The sequence below is a fragment of the Rhincodon typus genome, chromosome 1 (genome assembly GCF_021869965.1).
Source record: "Rhincodon typus isolate 14 chromosome 1, sRhiTyp1.1, whole genome shotgun sequence".
Taxonomy (NCBI): domain Eukaryota; kingdom Metazoa; phylum Chordata; class Chondrichthyes; order Orectolobiformes; family Rhincodontidae; genus Rhincodon; species Rhincodon typus.
In genome coordinates this window covers 61,004,769-61,022,230 of record NC_063332.1, presented here as the reverse complement: position 1 = coordinate 61,022,230, position 17,462 = coordinate 61,004,769, and the positions used below count along the sequence as shown (strand labels likewise).

The 17,462-nt window shown below is 42.1% G+C and overlaps 1 protein-coding gene across 1 annotated transcript in view; it reads left to right on the top strand.

Moving 5' to 3' along the window:
- Positions 1-17,462, top strand: part of ankrd55 (ankyrin repeat domain 55) — a 68,923-nt gene that overhangs the window by 32,075 nt on the left and 19,386 nt on the right. Inside the window, exons 5-8 of the mRNA XM_048597442.1 lie at positions 4,058-4,118; positions 5,617-5,745; positions 7,388-7,572; positions 13,514-13,681. Of these exons, the coding sequence (XP_048453399.1) occupies positions 4,058-4,118; positions 5,617-5,745; positions 7,388-7,572; positions 13,514-13,681 (543 nt within the window). The remainder of the gene's footprint in view (positions 1-4,057; positions 4,119-5,616; positions 5,746-7,387; positions 7,573-13,513; positions 13,682-17,462) is intronic.

Below are 17,462 nucleotides of genomic sequence, written 5' to 3'. Positions count from 1 at the left end.
GGATAGAGATCCCTTGAGGTTTGTCCGGAGGGAGGAGGGTAACTTCTTCAGGTTAGGCATCCTTAGAAGAGGCTTCGCAGTGGGGTTAAAATTGAATTGTTTGGCTTTGGGGACTTGCTTTCTGACAGTAAAATAAATTGCAAATTTGAAATTCTGTAGCCCAACTCTCAATATCTTTTGGAGTATTGCATGCAATTCTGGTTTCCCTCCTATAGGAAGGATATGGTGAAACTAGAAAGGATTAAGAAAAAATTTACAAGGATGTTGCCAGAGTTGGAGGGTTTGAGTTTTAGGAAGAGGTAGAATAGGTTGAGGCTATTTTCCATGGAGCATCGGAGGCCGAGGGGTGACCTTATTAAGGTTTATAAAATCATAAGAGGCATGGATAGGGTAAATAGGCAAGGTCTTTTCTCCAGGGTGGAGGAGTCCAAAACTAGAGGGCATAGGTTTAAGGTGAGAGGGAAAAGATATAAAAGGGACCTAAGGGCAACCTTTTCACACAGAGGGTGGTGCATATATGGAAATGAGCTGCCAGAGGAAGTGGTGGAGGCTGGTTCGATTACAACATTTAACAGGTATCTGGATGGGAATATTAATAGGAAGGATTTAGAGGGTTATAGGCCAAATGGGACTAGATTTATTTAGGATATCTGGTCAGCATGGACAAGTTGAACTGAAGGGTCTGTTTTCACACTGTATATCTATATGACTCTATGATCTAATAGATGGGAAGCCTTTACTCCTAAACTAGTTCTGAAGAGCTCCCTGATTACACAATCCTTGTTTGTTGAGTTTATACTGTAATATCACAAACTATTTGTGATATTGTGTTTGTAATAATTTTTAACACAAGTCCCTTTTAACAATATGATAAATTGTTAATGACTATCTCCCACTGGTATCTATCTGACAATGTGGAAAATTGCCCAGGTATGTCCTGTGCGCAAGAAGCAGGACAAATCCAACTCAGTTGATTATCGGCCCCACAGTCTACTCTTGATCATCAGTAAAGTGATGGAAGGTGTCATCAACAGTGCTATCAAGCAGCACCTGCTCAGCAATAACCTGCTCAGTGACGCCCAGTTTGGGTTCCACCAGGGCCACTCAGCTCCTGATCTCATTACAGCCTTGGTTCAAACATGGACAAAACGGCTGAATTCCAGAGGTGAGGTAAGAGTGACAGCTTTTAACAACAAGGCTGTATTTGACTGAGTGTGGCATCAAGGATCCTTGTAAAACTGAAATAAATGGGTATCGGTGGCAAACTCTGTGTTTGTTGGAGTCATACCTGACACACAGGAAGATGGTTGTGGTTGTTGGAGATCAATCATCTCAGCTCCAGGATATCTCTAAAGAGATCCTCAGGATAATGTCCTAGACCGGACCATTTTCAGCTGCTTCATCAACAACCTTCCATCATAAGGTGAAAAGTAAGGATGTTCGCTGATGATTGCACAATGCACAGCACCAATCACAACTTCTCAGATACTGAGGAATACTGAGGAAGTCCATGTTCAAATGCAACAAGATCTGAACAATATCAAGGCTTAGGCTGACAAGTAGCAAGCAACATTTACGCCACACAAAATGCCAGGCTATGACAATAGAAACATAGATGATAGGAGTAGGAGGAGGCCATTCGGCCCTTTGAGCCTGCTCCGCCAATTCTTCACAATGGCTATCGTCCAACTCAATAGCCTAATCTTGCTTTCTCCCCATAACCTTTGATCCCATTTGTCCCAAGTGCTATATCTAGTCGCCTCTTAAATACATTAAATGTTTGGCCTCAACTACTTCCTGTGATAATGAATTCCACAGGCTCACCACTCTTTGGGTGAAGAAATCTCTCCTCATCTCCGTCCTAAATCATCTACCCCAAATCCTCATACTGCGACCCCTGGTTCTAGACACACCCACCATCAGCAACATCCTCCCTGCATCTACCCTGTCCAGTCCTGTTAGAATTTTATAAATCTCTATGAGATTCCCCCCAATTCATCTAAACACTAGCAAATACAATCCCAACCTAGTCAATCTCTCCACATATTTCAGACCTGCCATTCCCAGAATCAGCCTGGTAAACCATCGCTCCACTCACCCATCACCAATAACAGGCAATCCAATCACGCCTCTTGACATTCCATGGTGTTACCATCACTGAATCCCCCACTATAAACATCCTGAGGTTTATCATTGACAAGAAACTCAACTGGGCTCACCACATAAAGACAGTGGCTACAACAGCAGATCAGAAGCTAGGAATACTGCAGCAAGTAATTCATCTCCTGACTCCCCAGAACCTGTCCACCATCTATAAGTCACAAGTCAGGAGTGTGAAGGAATACTCCCCCCTTGCCTGGATGAGTGCAAGTCCAACAACACTCAAGAAGCAGCCCACTTCACTGGCACTACATCCACAAGCATCTACTCCTTCCACCACCAATTGTCAGTAGCAGCAGTGTGTACTATCTACAACTTGTACTTCAGAAATTCACCAAAGATCCTCACACATTACATGTGTGACATGTTCCATGACATTTCCATCCAGAAGGACAAGGGCAGTAGATATATGGCAACACCACCATCTCCAAGTTCCTCTCCAAGCCACTCACCATCCTGACTTGGAAATATATCACCATTCCTTCAGTGTTCTGGTCAAAATCCTGGAATTCCTTGCCTAATGGCATTGTGGGTCAACCCACAGCAGCTAGACTGCAGTGGTTCAAGGAGGCAGCTCACCATCACCTTCTCAAGGGCAACTAGGGATGGGCAAGAAATGCTGGCCAGCCATGATGCCCAAGTCCCGCAAATGAATAAATTAAAAAAAAATCAGCCTGCACCTCCAGTAACACTGGACTTTTTGTTTCATTTAAAACTATTCAACTGTAAATCCAGCAAACGGGAGTCATGAAATGCCCAGCTGTAGTAAAATACAGCAAGTTGATTCATGCAAGAGACTAAAAAGGATGATAATTCTGGACAGACAGTTCTGTACGTTGTTAAGTTGGAAAGGGTACAGAAAAATTTACAAGGATGTTACCAGGACTGCAGGGTTTGAGTTATGAGGAGAGGCTGGATAGGCTGGGATTTTTTTCCCTGGAGCGTTGGAGGCTGATGAGCAATTGCAGTGATTATAATGAGATCAGCCAAGTGGGCCTCATACAATATGAGTTCTCCCTGATTAGGGGTGTTAATCTGGTCCAATCAGGGAGCCCTGGCTGACAGATAAGAATAGGTGTGTCAGACATCCTTTTCACTCTGACAGAGCTAGAGCAGTGTCAAGGACTCGCTACATGTAAATAAAGGGTGACTTGGTGATAGGATACCGGCCTCTGTGGAGTTATTTTAGTGACTTTATAGAGGTTTATAAAATTATGAGATGCATAGACAAGGTGAATAGCCAAGGTCTTTTTCCAAGGACAGGGGAATCCAAAACTAGAGGGCATAGGTTTAAGGTGAGAGGGGACGATTTAAAAGGACCTGAGGGGCAACATTTTCACACAGAGGGTGCTGTGTGTATGGTACGAACTGTCAGAGGAAGGGGTAGAGGCAGATATAATTACAACATTTAAAAGACATTTGAACAAATACATGAATAGGAAAGGTTTAGAGGGATGTGGGCCAATGCGGGCAAAAGGGAGTCAATACATTGTGGAGCTGGTGGAACACAGCAGGTCAGGCAGCATCAGAGGAGCAGTAAAGTTGATGTTTTGGGTTTACACTCTTCATTAGGATGCTGTTCCTCTGATGTTGCCTGACCTGCTGTGTTCCACCAGCTCCACAATGTATTGACTCTGACTCCAGCATCTGCGGTTCTTGCTATCTCCGCAGGCAAATGGGACTAGTTCAGTTTAGGATACCTGTTTGGCATGGACAAGTTGAATCAAAGGGCCTGTTTCTGTACTGTATGACTCTATAACCAATGAATTTATGAAAAAGACGCAAGTTAACCCCCCTTCCTCTAAACATGAAGATCTATGAATTAATATAAACAGATTTGCTATCCATGACTGATTTTTGTATTGCTACATTAAAAACTATCTTTCTTTTCCTCTAGACTGCTGGCTGTACTGTTGCAGCAAACAACAATGTGTGAGATAAATCATCAAGACAATGAGGTACATGAAAAAGTGATTTTTTTAATCTGTTGACTACATCATTCAAATAAACGTTTAAGAACTGACAATCCTGTGCTAGACCATATTAACAATGCTAGAGCCATAACCTCTATCAGGGTTTTCTAATCTCCTTCTGTAATTTGGGCAGACGATTGGCGGAAACAGTGGAGAAAAGACATAACTGGCTAATTGCTCTCATAAACTAAAGCAGGAGATTTTTGCATTATATTTTGCTGTGTGTAAATTTTAATTAGATTATAAGAAAATAAAGTAGAAGATCATGAAATTAATATATCAATTCATTCAGTCAGTGCCAGAATTTAAAAATATACAACACTGTTCACTATCACAAGCTTCAATTGATTCTCTCCAAGTATCAGGCTATCTCCCTGTTTTCCTACTGCCCTTGCAAATACTATCCTCTGTTCAACTTTCCTTTCCTTCTCAAAGTAATTGAATGTGTTGTTATTTCCCAAATCACAGTATTGTTATGGTGCCGAAGGAAGTCATTTGGCTCATTATGCCTGCACCAGTTCTATTACCCTAGTACCAATCTCATGCCTTTTCCCCATACCTCTGGGCACTACTTCTATCCAAAAAATCATCCAATGCCCTCTTGAATGCGTTAACTAACTTGCCTCCACTGCATTTCCAGACAGTATATTCCATTCCCTGACCCAAAGTGTGAAAACATTTTTTCCCGCATAACCTTTGCTTCGTTTGTATATCGCTTCAAATCGATGCTCTCTAGTTTTTTTTTCTTTTGTGAGCATGAATAGATTCTCTCTATCTAATCTGTCCAGCCTGTTCATGGTTTTTAAAAACGCTATCAAATCTCCTCTCAGCTCTCTTCTCTCTGTGGAGAACAGTCACAATCTCTTCAATCTAGCCTCAAATCTGAACTTTTTCATTCCTGGAACTATTCTTCACTTCTGCACTCTCTCCACAAGTTCAACAATACCTCCCTGTTCTTGTACTCTATTTTAATTTATGAGATTTCTTTTGTGGGGTGGGCGGTCATTAGAGCTCTCTGAAGCTGACCAGCTGCAGCCTAATGGAAACAAGGGCAATACTGCTGAAATATTTCTTCAACTTAATGAAAATAAAGTGAATGAAACTTTTACAACCAACCTTTCCCTATCCTATTCCGCATCCCAGCTGTCTATTTGCCCTGGCTAACTTGACGATGAACATCCTCTCATTTTGTACGAATGTGCTCAGACGAGATAGAGGATGAAAAAAATGGATCAATTGTGCCTGCTAATACCCACGTCCAATGAGAAATATGGCACAGAGAATTTTTGAGAACTTCTTGAGCATCATTTTCAAGTTCATTTTACCAATTAACCCTGTCATTACATAAAAATTATGTAACTGCTATAAGCCAGACATTATTTACTTCATTATGGGACACAGTCCAAAGAAAAAGAAAATTTCCAATCATAAACTAAATATATGTTTGCCCCAAGATTTTAACATTTGGTTCTTTATCCTTCAGGGTATGACCCCATTGCATTGGGCTGCTTTTCACAACAGGCCACAGCATGTACAGGCTTTACTACAGAAAGGAGCTGATCCAACATTGGTTGACAAAGACTTTAAAACAGCACTTCACTGGGCAGTGCAGGTAAAATTATTTTCTAATTCAAATTGAATTATTTAAAAATAGCAGGGATAAATGAACTGCACTATATTGGAACCAAACCATAAAGACTCGGAACATCTTGGTTCAATTTCTGATATGTTCTTAGCTGCTCTTGGTGACATACAGTTGTTACAACATAATTTGCCTCGTGGCTAGGTAGGCAAAGAAATAAATCAACAAAAGTTTCTTCTCTCGGCTGAAATGTGAAGAAGTTGAGACTTTACCTTGGATAATGAAGAAATTAGGTTACATGGTATTGATTAAGGGTTTGGTGAGAATTAGAGCATAGTGTTACACTTATTGTCAGAACTAGGAATCATACGGAAATTGATAAATGTCATCTTTCTAAACAAATCACTGTCAACAAATGCAATGTGATTTTGTAAAAGACATTTCCTTTGTAACGAGTATACTGTCAGCAATTATCTTTTATTGCAGTACAATTACATGGTTACATATAGTTTGCACCACAGAATTTTAATGAATCCAAGAGGAGGAGCTATTGCATTTTTGTTTATCGATCAAGATCCTTTTGTAATCTTGGATAACCTTCTTCACTGTTGACTTTATAACCAATTTTGGTGTCATCCAGAAACTTACTAAATATGCCTCCTAAATTCTTATCATAATCATATATATAAATGACAAACAAAAGTGGATGCAGCACTGATCGCTGTGGAACCCCTGCTGGTCACAGGCCTCCAGTCCAAAAAAAGAACACTCCACCACCACCCTGTCACCTACCAATTTTGTTTCCATTTGGCAAGCTCTCCCAGAATCCCACATGATCTAACTTTACTAATTAGTCTACCATGCAGAACATTCTCAAAGGCTTTGCTAAAGACCATGTAGACAAAGTCTACCATTCTGCCCTCATCAATCTTTTTAGTTACGTCCTTAAAAAAATCAGTGAATGGCAGTAAACTACCAACATTTTAAACGTTAGGTTAATATATTTAAATAACCCACCTTCATTTACTATTTTGAGAGGCAATACCTCTGACTTCCAGAGTGCAACTTGCAACCACATGATTTGCAATAAATTGGTTAATATTTCCAGCAAAATAATACGTGTAAGTAGCCTCTGTTGACCTTAAACATTCAAATGACATTGTAGAAATAGTAATATTCCAGTTCTTACATAAGTACAGTGAAGTGGAAGCCCCCCCATTCATTCCAGTCAATAAATTATCTTATCAATTATTATAAATAGTTACAACATAGTGGATAAAAGAGCCAGGAGGCCCAGGTTCAAGTTCCACCTGCTCCTAGAGTGGGTAATAACAGTTCTGAACAGGTTGCTTAGAAAATATTATAGTGGATAATGGGCCACGATACATAACAGCTATTGGATATGAAATTTGCTAGCGGTGTAATGTTTTAATAATGCAGCTACATTGTAAAAATGCAAGTTATTTTAAATGACTGCAGACAAGCTAGCAGCCATTTTGAATTACGTCAGCTGAACACTGCACTCAGTGCATTTTATTGCTTGTCAGTGCTACTGTGGCATCCCACATCCACCTCAAAGACAGCATTGCTATAGCATCAGAACAATGCAGACTGCCATCATTGTCAAATCATGCAGCATTGTTTAAGTCCCTTTATTTGTACTTCTTTCTAGAGTGGGAATAGAGCTATGACTTCCCTCATTCTGGATCATCACCTGAGCCCATCTATAATAAACTATGATGATGAAAATGGGAAGACAAGTGTGCATATAGCAGCAGCAGCTGGATACAGTGATATCATCTATGATTTGGCAAGAATTCCAGAGTGCAACTTGCAACCACTTGATGTAGATGACAGGTAATACCACCCATGCCTGCTCCAAGCTGAAACAGTATCTTTCATTCCAGTTTTAAATATATTTAGTTTGACCTAAAAAAGAAACATAGGTGCTTTACCAATAAAACATTCATTAATCTACAATTGTGACATACAAGCTCAAACTATCCTAGAGTAGAGAAGATTTACAAGGGTGCCGCCAGGGTTGAATGGAGAGGCTGAACAGGCTGGGGCTATTTTCCCTGGAGCATCACAGGCTGACAGATGACCTTATAGAGGTTTACAAAATCATGAGAGACATAGATAAGGTGAATAGCCAAGAAGAGGGAAGTCCAAAACTAGAGGACATAGGTTTAAGGTGAGAGGGAAAAGATTTAAAAGGGACGTGAAATTGTATTCTGCACATTCTAGTCTACATCATTGAAATGGATTAAGGAATGCATTGGTCTTTATACTTCTTTGACAAGCCATCTTTTATCTACTTATTCTTGGGTAATGCGCATCCTTGGTAAGGGAGCATTATTGGCCATCCTGAGGGTAACTGAGAGTCAACCACATTGCTGTGGGTCTGGAGTGATGAGTAGGTCAGAACAAGCAATGATGGTAGATTTTGTTTCCTAAAGGTCATTGGTGAACGAAATGTGTTTTTACAACAATTAACAGTGGTTATACGGTTACCATTAGGTTAGCTAATTTGTTACAGATTTTTATTCAATTCAAATTTCATCATCTGCCACGACTGGATTCAAATCTTCATATCCCCAAAACATTAACCTGGGATAACAAGGTGTAGAGCTGGATGAACACAGCAGGCCAAGCAGCATCAGAGGAACAGGAAGGCTGATGTTTCGGGCCTAGACCCATCTTCAGAAATGGGGGAGGGGATGGGGGTTCTGAAATAAATAGGGAGAGAGGGGGAGGCGGATAGAAGATGGATAGAGGAGAAGATAGGTGGAGAGGAAACAGACAGGTCAAAGAGGCGGGGATGGAGCTAGTAAAGGTGAGTGTAGGTGGGCAGGTAGGGAGGAGATAGGTCAGTTCAGGGAGGACGGACTGGTCAAGGGGGCGGGATGAGGTTAGTTGGTAGGAGATGGGGGTGGGACTTGAGGTGGGAGGAGGGGATAGGTGGGAGGAAGGACAGGTTAGGGAGGCGGGGACGAGCTGGGCTGGTTTTGGGATGCAGTAGTGGGAGGGGAGATTTTGAAGCTTGTGAAGTCCACATTGATACCATTGGGCTGCAGGGTTCCCAAGCGGAATATGAGTTGCTGTTCCTGCAACCTTCGGGTAGCATCGTTGTGGCACTGCAGGAGGCCCAGGATGGACATGTCGTCTGAGGAATGGGAGGGGGAGTTGAAATGGTTCGCGACTGGGAGGTGCAGTTGCTTAGTGCGAACCGAGCGTAGGTGTTCTGCAAAGCGGTCCCCAAGCCTCAGCTTGGTTTCCCCGATGTAGAGGAGGCCACAACGGGAACAGCGAATGCAGTATACCACATTAGCAGATGTGCAGGTGAACAGCTGCTTGATGTGGAAAGTCTTCTTGGGGCCTGGGATGGGGGTGAGGGGGGAGGTGTAGGGGCAGGTGTAGCACTTCCTGCAGTTGCAGGGAAAAGTGCCGGGTGTGGTGGGGCTGGGGTTCAGGATTACTAGTTCAGTGACATTACCACTATGACACCACCTCTTTGAAACATTTCACTTTATCAAATGCTTTTGGAAGTCCATGCACACCACCTCAATAGCATTAACCTCATCAACCTTGCCTGCTACTTGATCAAAAACTCAATCAAATTAAACAAAATTGGTCCTCAGTTGTGAATTCTAAATCTGAGATAATCTTTTGTTAAGCAAAGGTAATAAAGGATATGGGCCAAAGGTAGGTATATGGGTTAGGCCACAGATCGGCCATGATCTCACTGAATTGTGGAACAAGCTTATCAGGCTGAATGGCCTACCCCTGTTCTTATGTCCTATGAATCTGTGTAGGCTTACTTCAATTAATACATATATGTACAAAGGACTTAACTTTGTTCCAGATTATCATATCAAAATTTCTTTCCTGAGATTAAACTGACTGGCCTTTAGTTGCTGAACATATTTGAATAAGGATATAACATTTGAAATTCTCAAGACCTTTGCCACCAACTCTTATTTCAAAGGAGAATTGTAAATTATGGCTAATGCCACCATAAGGTCCAATATTCTGTTCATATTCTCAGTGCAAATGGTTAAATTAAAGTAGCATCTCAATTTTAAATTCAGCCAATATTTCTAATACTTGCTCCTTATTAATTTTTTGTTCATCTGGAGTCTCAACTGCCTCTGTTTTTGCGTGTCTTTGAAAATATCAAGTTCTTTGGTAAACACAGGTATAAAGTAGTCACTTAGTATCTCAGCTATGTCCTTTGTGTGTTAGTTCTCTTTTTTTATTCACTTGTGGGACATGGGCGCTGCTGGTTTGCTGATATTTTTATTGCCCATTCCTAGTTTCCCTTGCAAAGGTGGTGGTGACCTACATTCTTAAAGCAGTGCAATCCACATGCCATAGGTTGACCCACAATGCCCTTGAGGATGGAATTCCAGGATTTTGATGCAGTAAAGGAATGTGATATGTTTCCAAGTCAGAATGGTGAATGGCTTGATGGGGAACTTGAAAGTGGTGGCGTTCCCATGAATCTGCTGCACTTATCCTTCTAGATGGAAGTGGTTGTGGATTTGGAAGGTGCTGTCTGAGGATCTTTGGTGAATTCCTACGGTGCATTTTGCAGATAGTATGCACTGCTGCTATTGAGCGTCTATGGTGGAAGGAGTAAATGCCTGTGAATGTGGTGCCTTTCAAGTGGGCTGCTTTGTCGTGGATGGTGTCAAGCTTCTTGGGTGTTGTTGGGCTGCACTCATCCAGGCAAGTGTGGAGTCTTCCAATAATATTCACGATTTGTGCCTTGTAAATGGTGGACAGGTTTTGGGGAAATCAAGAGATGAGTTACTCACCACAGTATTCCTAGCCTCTGATCTGCTCTTGTATCCACTGTGTTTATATGGCAAGTCCAGTTGAGTTTCTGATCAATGATAACCCCCAGGACGTTTATAGTGGGGGATTCAGTGATGGTAACATCGTTGAGTGTCAAGAGGCAATGATTTGATTGTCTGTTATTGGTGTTGGTCATTGCCTGGAATTTCTGTCACATGAATGTTGCTTGCCATTTGTCAGTCCAAGCCTGGATATTGCATACTAACATGGACTGCTTCAGTATCTGAATGGTGATGAACATTGTGCAATCTTCAGTGAACATCCCCACTTCTGACTTTATGATGTAGGGAAGATAGATGGGACACTACCTTGAGGAACGCCTGTCTTGGAGTTGAGATGACTGACCTCCAACAACCACAATCATCTTCCAATGTACCAGGTATGACTCTAACCAGCAGAGAATTTGCCTCCTGATACCCATTGTTTCCAGTTTTGCTTGGGCCCTCATTGATGTCACATTCATTTGAATGCAGCCTTGATGTCAAGGGCTGTCACTCTCGCCTCACCTCTGGAATTCAGCTATTTTATCCATGTTTGAACCAAAGCTGTAATGAGGTTAGAAGCTGTGTGGCCCTGGCAGAACCCAAATTGGGCATCACTGAGCAGGTTAACTTGAACAGGTTAACTTGAGCAGGTTATTGGTGTTCCCTAATTGGCACAACTCCTTTTATCACCATTTTACTATTTATATCCCAATAGAAGACTTTTGGGTTCCTTTTTACGTTAGTTGTTAGTCTCTTTTCGTATTCCTGTTTTGCTGCTTTTATTTCTTTTTGACATCCCCTCTGAACTTTCTATATTCAGCCAGGTTCTCCCTTCATTATCAAACTGATAATTTAATGCACATGCTTTTTGTGCTCATCTCACTTGATAACTCTTTTATCTGGGTTTGGTTACACTAACTTTACTCCTCTTGTGAATATACCTTGTTTTAATGATGGCGGCAACAGGGTAGGAAATGTTTGGACTCCTGAGCATGTCTGCTTCTGATTTCCAGGCCTGCTACATCCTTTTTTTTTCAGTTTTTCCACTTATTACTTTTAACATCAATATTCATCTTACCTTCTTTTGGTGGCTTCAGTGGGGGAGGGATGTTTCAGGCGGCTGCTGCAGCGGCAATGGCGGTTCCCCATGGCCATTATGATAACATCTGGTGGTGGTCTGCTTCAGTGTCTTCGGCAGCATGGTCCGGGTTGGCAGCAGCTTTGGCGATGAGGTGGTTTCGGCCAACATCCAGCAGCCCAGGATTCCCTTGGATGGCTTCTGCAATGTCTTCCGACCCTGGATCAGCAACTAGTCGGGTCCTTGGGGAGGCTTTGAGATTCTGCAGAGTCTTGCAACCCAGGATTCCAGCAGCTGGCGTGGTGGTCGTCGCCTTCAGCGGTGGCTTCATCAGCTTTCTCCAGTGGTACTGTTTTCCTAAACTCAGAAGTTATGAACTGAACCAGTGGACTTGGTCTTAATTTTATTTTATTTTATTTCTTATCCAAGCCTTCTGTTATTCTAGGTGCCATGGTATGGAGACTTAAACACATTTCACTGTTTTATTTTGTACAAGAATAGAGTGACAATAAATTATTTTTCTATTCTCTACTCTATTCTACCTTGAACTTTCCAGAACCATCTTCAATTTAAAAGACAACATGTTGTTTGATTCCATTTCTCAGCCTATATTTGTTTCCAATTAATCCATATTAGATTGCTCGTCTTGTTTTTTTTTCCATAAGTAACCTATATCTTATAAAACTGTGCTAAGAATCTCCTAAATCTTGACCCTTGTTTCCATAGAATCCCTACAGTGTGGAAACGGGCCATTCGGCCCAAAGAGTCCACAATGACACTCCAAACAGCAAACCAGTTCCACTCCCCTACCTTATTCCCAATCCCTGTAACCCTGCATTTCCCATTGCTAACGCACCTAACCTACACATCCTTGGGTAGATTAGCCATGATAGAAACCCACACAGAGACAGGGAGAACATGTAAACTCCACACACAGCCACCTGAGGTTGAAATTGAACCCGGGTCCCTGGCACTGTGACACAGCAGTGCTAACCCCTGAGCCCCATGTCTCCCTTCATTTCCTGGAAACAGATCCAGCAATGCCTCCCTTTTCAGTAACTGCATATTATGCAGTGCGCAAATTTTCTAGAAAATTCTCCTGAACACGTTTCAGAATTTTCCCTTGTAATTACTGTAAGACCCCATGAGAATTAATCTAAAGCTTTGCACTTCTCTGTACTTGCCTTACAAATTTGTCCTACCATTTTTCTCACACCAGTTCGTGGGTACCCAGTAGATATATCCATACTATCTAAGTACTAAACAAATATATTCTGTCCTTTACCTCCAGGATATTCTCTCTCCAGCACTTATTCTATATATTAGCCTTAGTCAATATTGCTACCCCTTGTGTCAGGGATATTTAATACCCAGTTCCCTCTTCATTCTGATGTTGGAGTCCTGAAAACCACTAAAAAATTCATCCCTTCAGATCTAAGGAATGCTGCATCTTAGAAGTGCCGTTTTTTTGGATTCCGGGTCCTGATCTAAGGAATGCTGCACCTTAGAAGTACCATTCTTTTGGATTCCGGGTCCAATGGGTCTGTGCTAATGTAAGTACCTTGTACGTATTGCATTATTGTAAATGCAGTGGTTTTCAACTTTAAGTTCAGAACCCTAAGTCTTTAACAGTTTGCTGAAAAGTAACTCGAATTTCCAACTTCTCCTCACAACTCAGAACAAAGTTGTATCTTATTGTGAAAGCTTTATTTATCACTTTATTTTTTCCAGGAAATTTTTCCCATTTAACTTTTCTACTGTGTGAACTGAAGTACCTGATAACGGGCTGTTACTGTGTGATAAGCTAATACCAGTAAAATTTTTACTGGCTGTATTCAAATGTAACAATATTTTAACTTTTTCATTTTTTTTCTAGGACACCTCTTCACTGGGCTGCAGCAGCGGGGAAAGCAGATTGTGTACAATCATTGATGCAGCTGGGGGTGGACAGCAGTCCAAGGGACATCAATGAAAACACTCCTCTAACATATGCAATGTACTGTGGGCACACAGCATGTATCAAACTGTTCTCAAAGGAAACTAGGTAGGTTTCACAGAAATCTGTCAATTATTTATGAGAAAAGAATGTTGGATAAAAATAACAACTTAAAGAACAACTTGTGTTGGAATTGGAGCCTTCATACATTTTTTGTGCTTCTAACACCCAGGGATTCTAGTGTCATTGAATTGAACAAATTTACAAAGTAATTAAAATGCAATTATTAGCATTAAATACTTCCAGGTCAATTTACCACTTCACCTTAGCAATGAGACTTAACCCATTTTTCACATAAGCCAATTTTTGTGGTACAAATTAATATGATGGCTTTATCCTGTGAATTTTAACGGCAAGGAATTTGATTGAGCCTTTCTTAACAATTGTACATGTCCAAAAACAATAATTTTAAGAACAGCTTCTGAGAGAAAATGTGGATTTTTTTAAAAATCCACCAATAAAAATTAGGGAAATAAATATATTTAAACTACAATCGCTACAGTAAAAGCAAAATAAACTGCTTGACAGAGAACATGTTATTCCCAATTCCTAGCCTGAATTACAAACCTGCCCACTGAAGAATAGGAAATATTGGTGGGAAGATGTTGTGATTTGTCACATGGAGCATTAAGCCAATGTTCATCTGCAAAGAATCCCAGGGCATTATTTAAAACGAAGTGCAGAGGAATTTTGATATTTAATATTCCAGCTGATGTTCTTCCCTCAATCAACACTACCAAATACAGATTGATTGACCAGAGATGCAGACTAATATCAAAGGAGAGTGATTCAAAGCTGAATTTGCCACATAGAATCACTTTGGTACAGAGACAGCCATTCAACCCATCGTGTCCATGCTGACAGAGTGCAGAAGCAATCCAACTGCTGCCACATCCCTGCCTTTTCCCAAAGCCTTGCACTGTTTTCCTCTTTAGATAATGACTCCATTGTCTTTTTTATTGCTTCGTCTGAACCTACCTCTACTACACACACAGGCAAGTGCATTACAGATCTTAACCATTTGTTGCATGAAAAGGTTCCTTGTCATATCACCATTGCTTCTATTGCCAGTCAAATTATGTCTGTGCCCCACTATTCTTGAATGTTCCACTAATATTTCCTCCCATTGAGGGCAGACGATGGTCTAGTGATATTATCATAGAATCCTTACAGTGTGGAACCAGGCCCTTCAGCCCAACAAGGCCACACCAACCCTCAGAGCATCCCACCCAGACCCATTCCCCTATAGCCCAACGAATCTACACATCCTTGAATACTGGGCAATTTAGCATGGCCAATCCACCTAGCGTGCACATCTTTGGACTATGGGAGGAAACCGGAGCACTTGGAGGAAACCCACGTAGACACGGGGAGAATGTGCAAACTCCACACAGGTAGTCGCTCAAGGGTGGAATTGAAGCTGGGTTCCTGGCAATGTGAGGTAGCAGTGCTAACTACTGAGCCACCGTGTTGCCCTATTAATCCAGAAACACAGCTAATGTTCTGGGGACCTGGGTTCAAATCCACAGTATTTATATGGATAGTCCAGTTCAGTTTCTGGTCAATGGTAATTCTAAGGATGGTGACAGCAGTGGAGTCAACAATGGCAATGCTGTTCATTTTCAAAGGGGCACTGGTGGGTTCTCTTTTGCTGTAGATGGTCATTGCCTGGCACTGTGTAGTGGGCAAGTTATTTGTCATTTGTCAGTAATACAAAAGAACATTAAACAGCAACACAGGAATTGGTCCTTTGGTCCTTTGAATTCAATAATTAGAAAAAAATGTCTGGAATTAAGGATCTACTGATCACCATGAAATCATTGCTGATTGTCAGAAAAACCCATCTAGTTCACTAATGTCCTTTTGGGAAGGAAATCTGCCATCCTCACCTGGTCTGGCCTACATGTGACTCGAGACCCATAGCAATGCGGTTGACTCTCAATTGCCCTCTGAAATAGCCTAGCAAGCCACTCAGTTGTACCAATCGCTACAAAGCCTCAAAGAAATGAAACCGGACAGATCACCTGGCATAGACGTAGGCACCAGAAACGACAATGGCAGAAACAGCCCTGTTGACCCTGCAAAGTCCTCCTCACTAACATCTGAGGGTTAGTGCCAAAGTTGGGAGATCTGTCTCACAGACTAGTTAAGTAACAGCCTGACATAGTCATACTCACAGAATCATACCTTCCAGACACCACCATCACCATCCCTGGATATGTACTGTCCCTTTGGCAGGACAGACTGAGCAGAGGTGGGGCACAGTGGTATACAGTCAGGAGGGTGTTGCTCTGGGAGTCCTCAACATTGACTCTGGACCCCGTGAAGTCTCATGGATTCAGGTTAAACATGGGCAAGGAAACCTCCTGCTGATTACCACAAACCGTCCTCCTTCAGCTGATGAATCAGTGCTCCTCAATGTTGAACACCGCTTAGAGGAAGCACTGAGGATGGAAAGGACACAAAATGTACTCTGGGTGGGGGATTTCAATGTCCACAAGCAAGAGTGGCTCGGCAACAGTACTACCGATTGAGCTGGTTAGGTCCTAAAGGTCATAGCTGCTAGACTGGGTCTGTGGCAGGTGGTGAGAGAACCAACAAGAGGGAAAAACATACTTGACCTCATCTTTACTAATCTACCAGCTGCAGTTGCATCTGTCCATGACATTATTGGTAAGAGTGACCATCACACAATCCTTGTGGAGATGAAGTCCTGCCTTCACATTGAGAATAACTTCCATCATGTTGTGTGGCACTATCACTGTGCTAAATGGGGCAGACTTCGCACAGATCTAGCAACTTAAGACTGGGCATTCATGAGGCGCTGTGGGCCATCAACAGCAGCAGAATTAGACTCCAGCACAATCTGTAACCTCATGGCCTGGCATATCCCCCACTCAACCATTACAATCAAGCCAGGGATTCAACCCTGGTTCAATGGAAAGTGCAGGAGGGCACACCAGGAGCAGCACCAGGCGTACCTGAAGATGAGGTATCAACCTGGAGAAGATACCAAACAGGACTACTGGCATGCCAAACAGCGAAAGCAGCAAGTGATAGACATAGCTAAGCGATCCCACAACCAATGGATCAGGTCTAAGCTCTGCAGTCCTGCCACATCCAGTCGTGAATGGTGGTGGACAATTAAACAACTCACTGGAGGAGGAGGCTCCACAAATATCCCCATCCTCAATGATGGAAGAGCCCAGCACATCAGTGCAAAAGTTAAGGCTGAAGCATTTGCAGCAATCTTCAGCCAGAAGTGCCGAGTGGATAATCCATCTCAGCCTACTCCAGTTGTCTCCAGCATTACAAATACCAGTCTTCAGCCAGTTCAGTTCACTCCATGTGATATCAAGAAACGGTTGGAGACACTGGATACCGCAAAGACTACAGGCCCTGACAGCATTCCGGCAACAGTACTGAAGACTTGTGCTCTGGATCTTGCCGCTCCCATAGCCAAGCTGTTTCAGTGCAGTTACAACACTGGTATTTACCTGATAATGTGGAAAATTGCCCAAGTATGTCCTGTACACAAAAAGCAGGACAAATCCAACCCAGCCAATTACCACCCCATCAGTCTACTCTCAATCATCAGTAACGTGATGGAAGGTGCCATCGACAGTGCTTTCAAACAGCACCAGCTCAGAAATAATCTGCTCAGTCATGTCCAGTTTGGGTTCCACCAGGGCCACTCAGCTCCTGACCTCATTACAGCCTTGGTTCAAACATGGACAAAAGAGCTGAATTCCAGAGGTGAGGTGAGAGTGACAGCCCTTGATAGCAATGCTGCATTCAACCAAGTGTGGCATCAAGGAGCCCTCGCAAA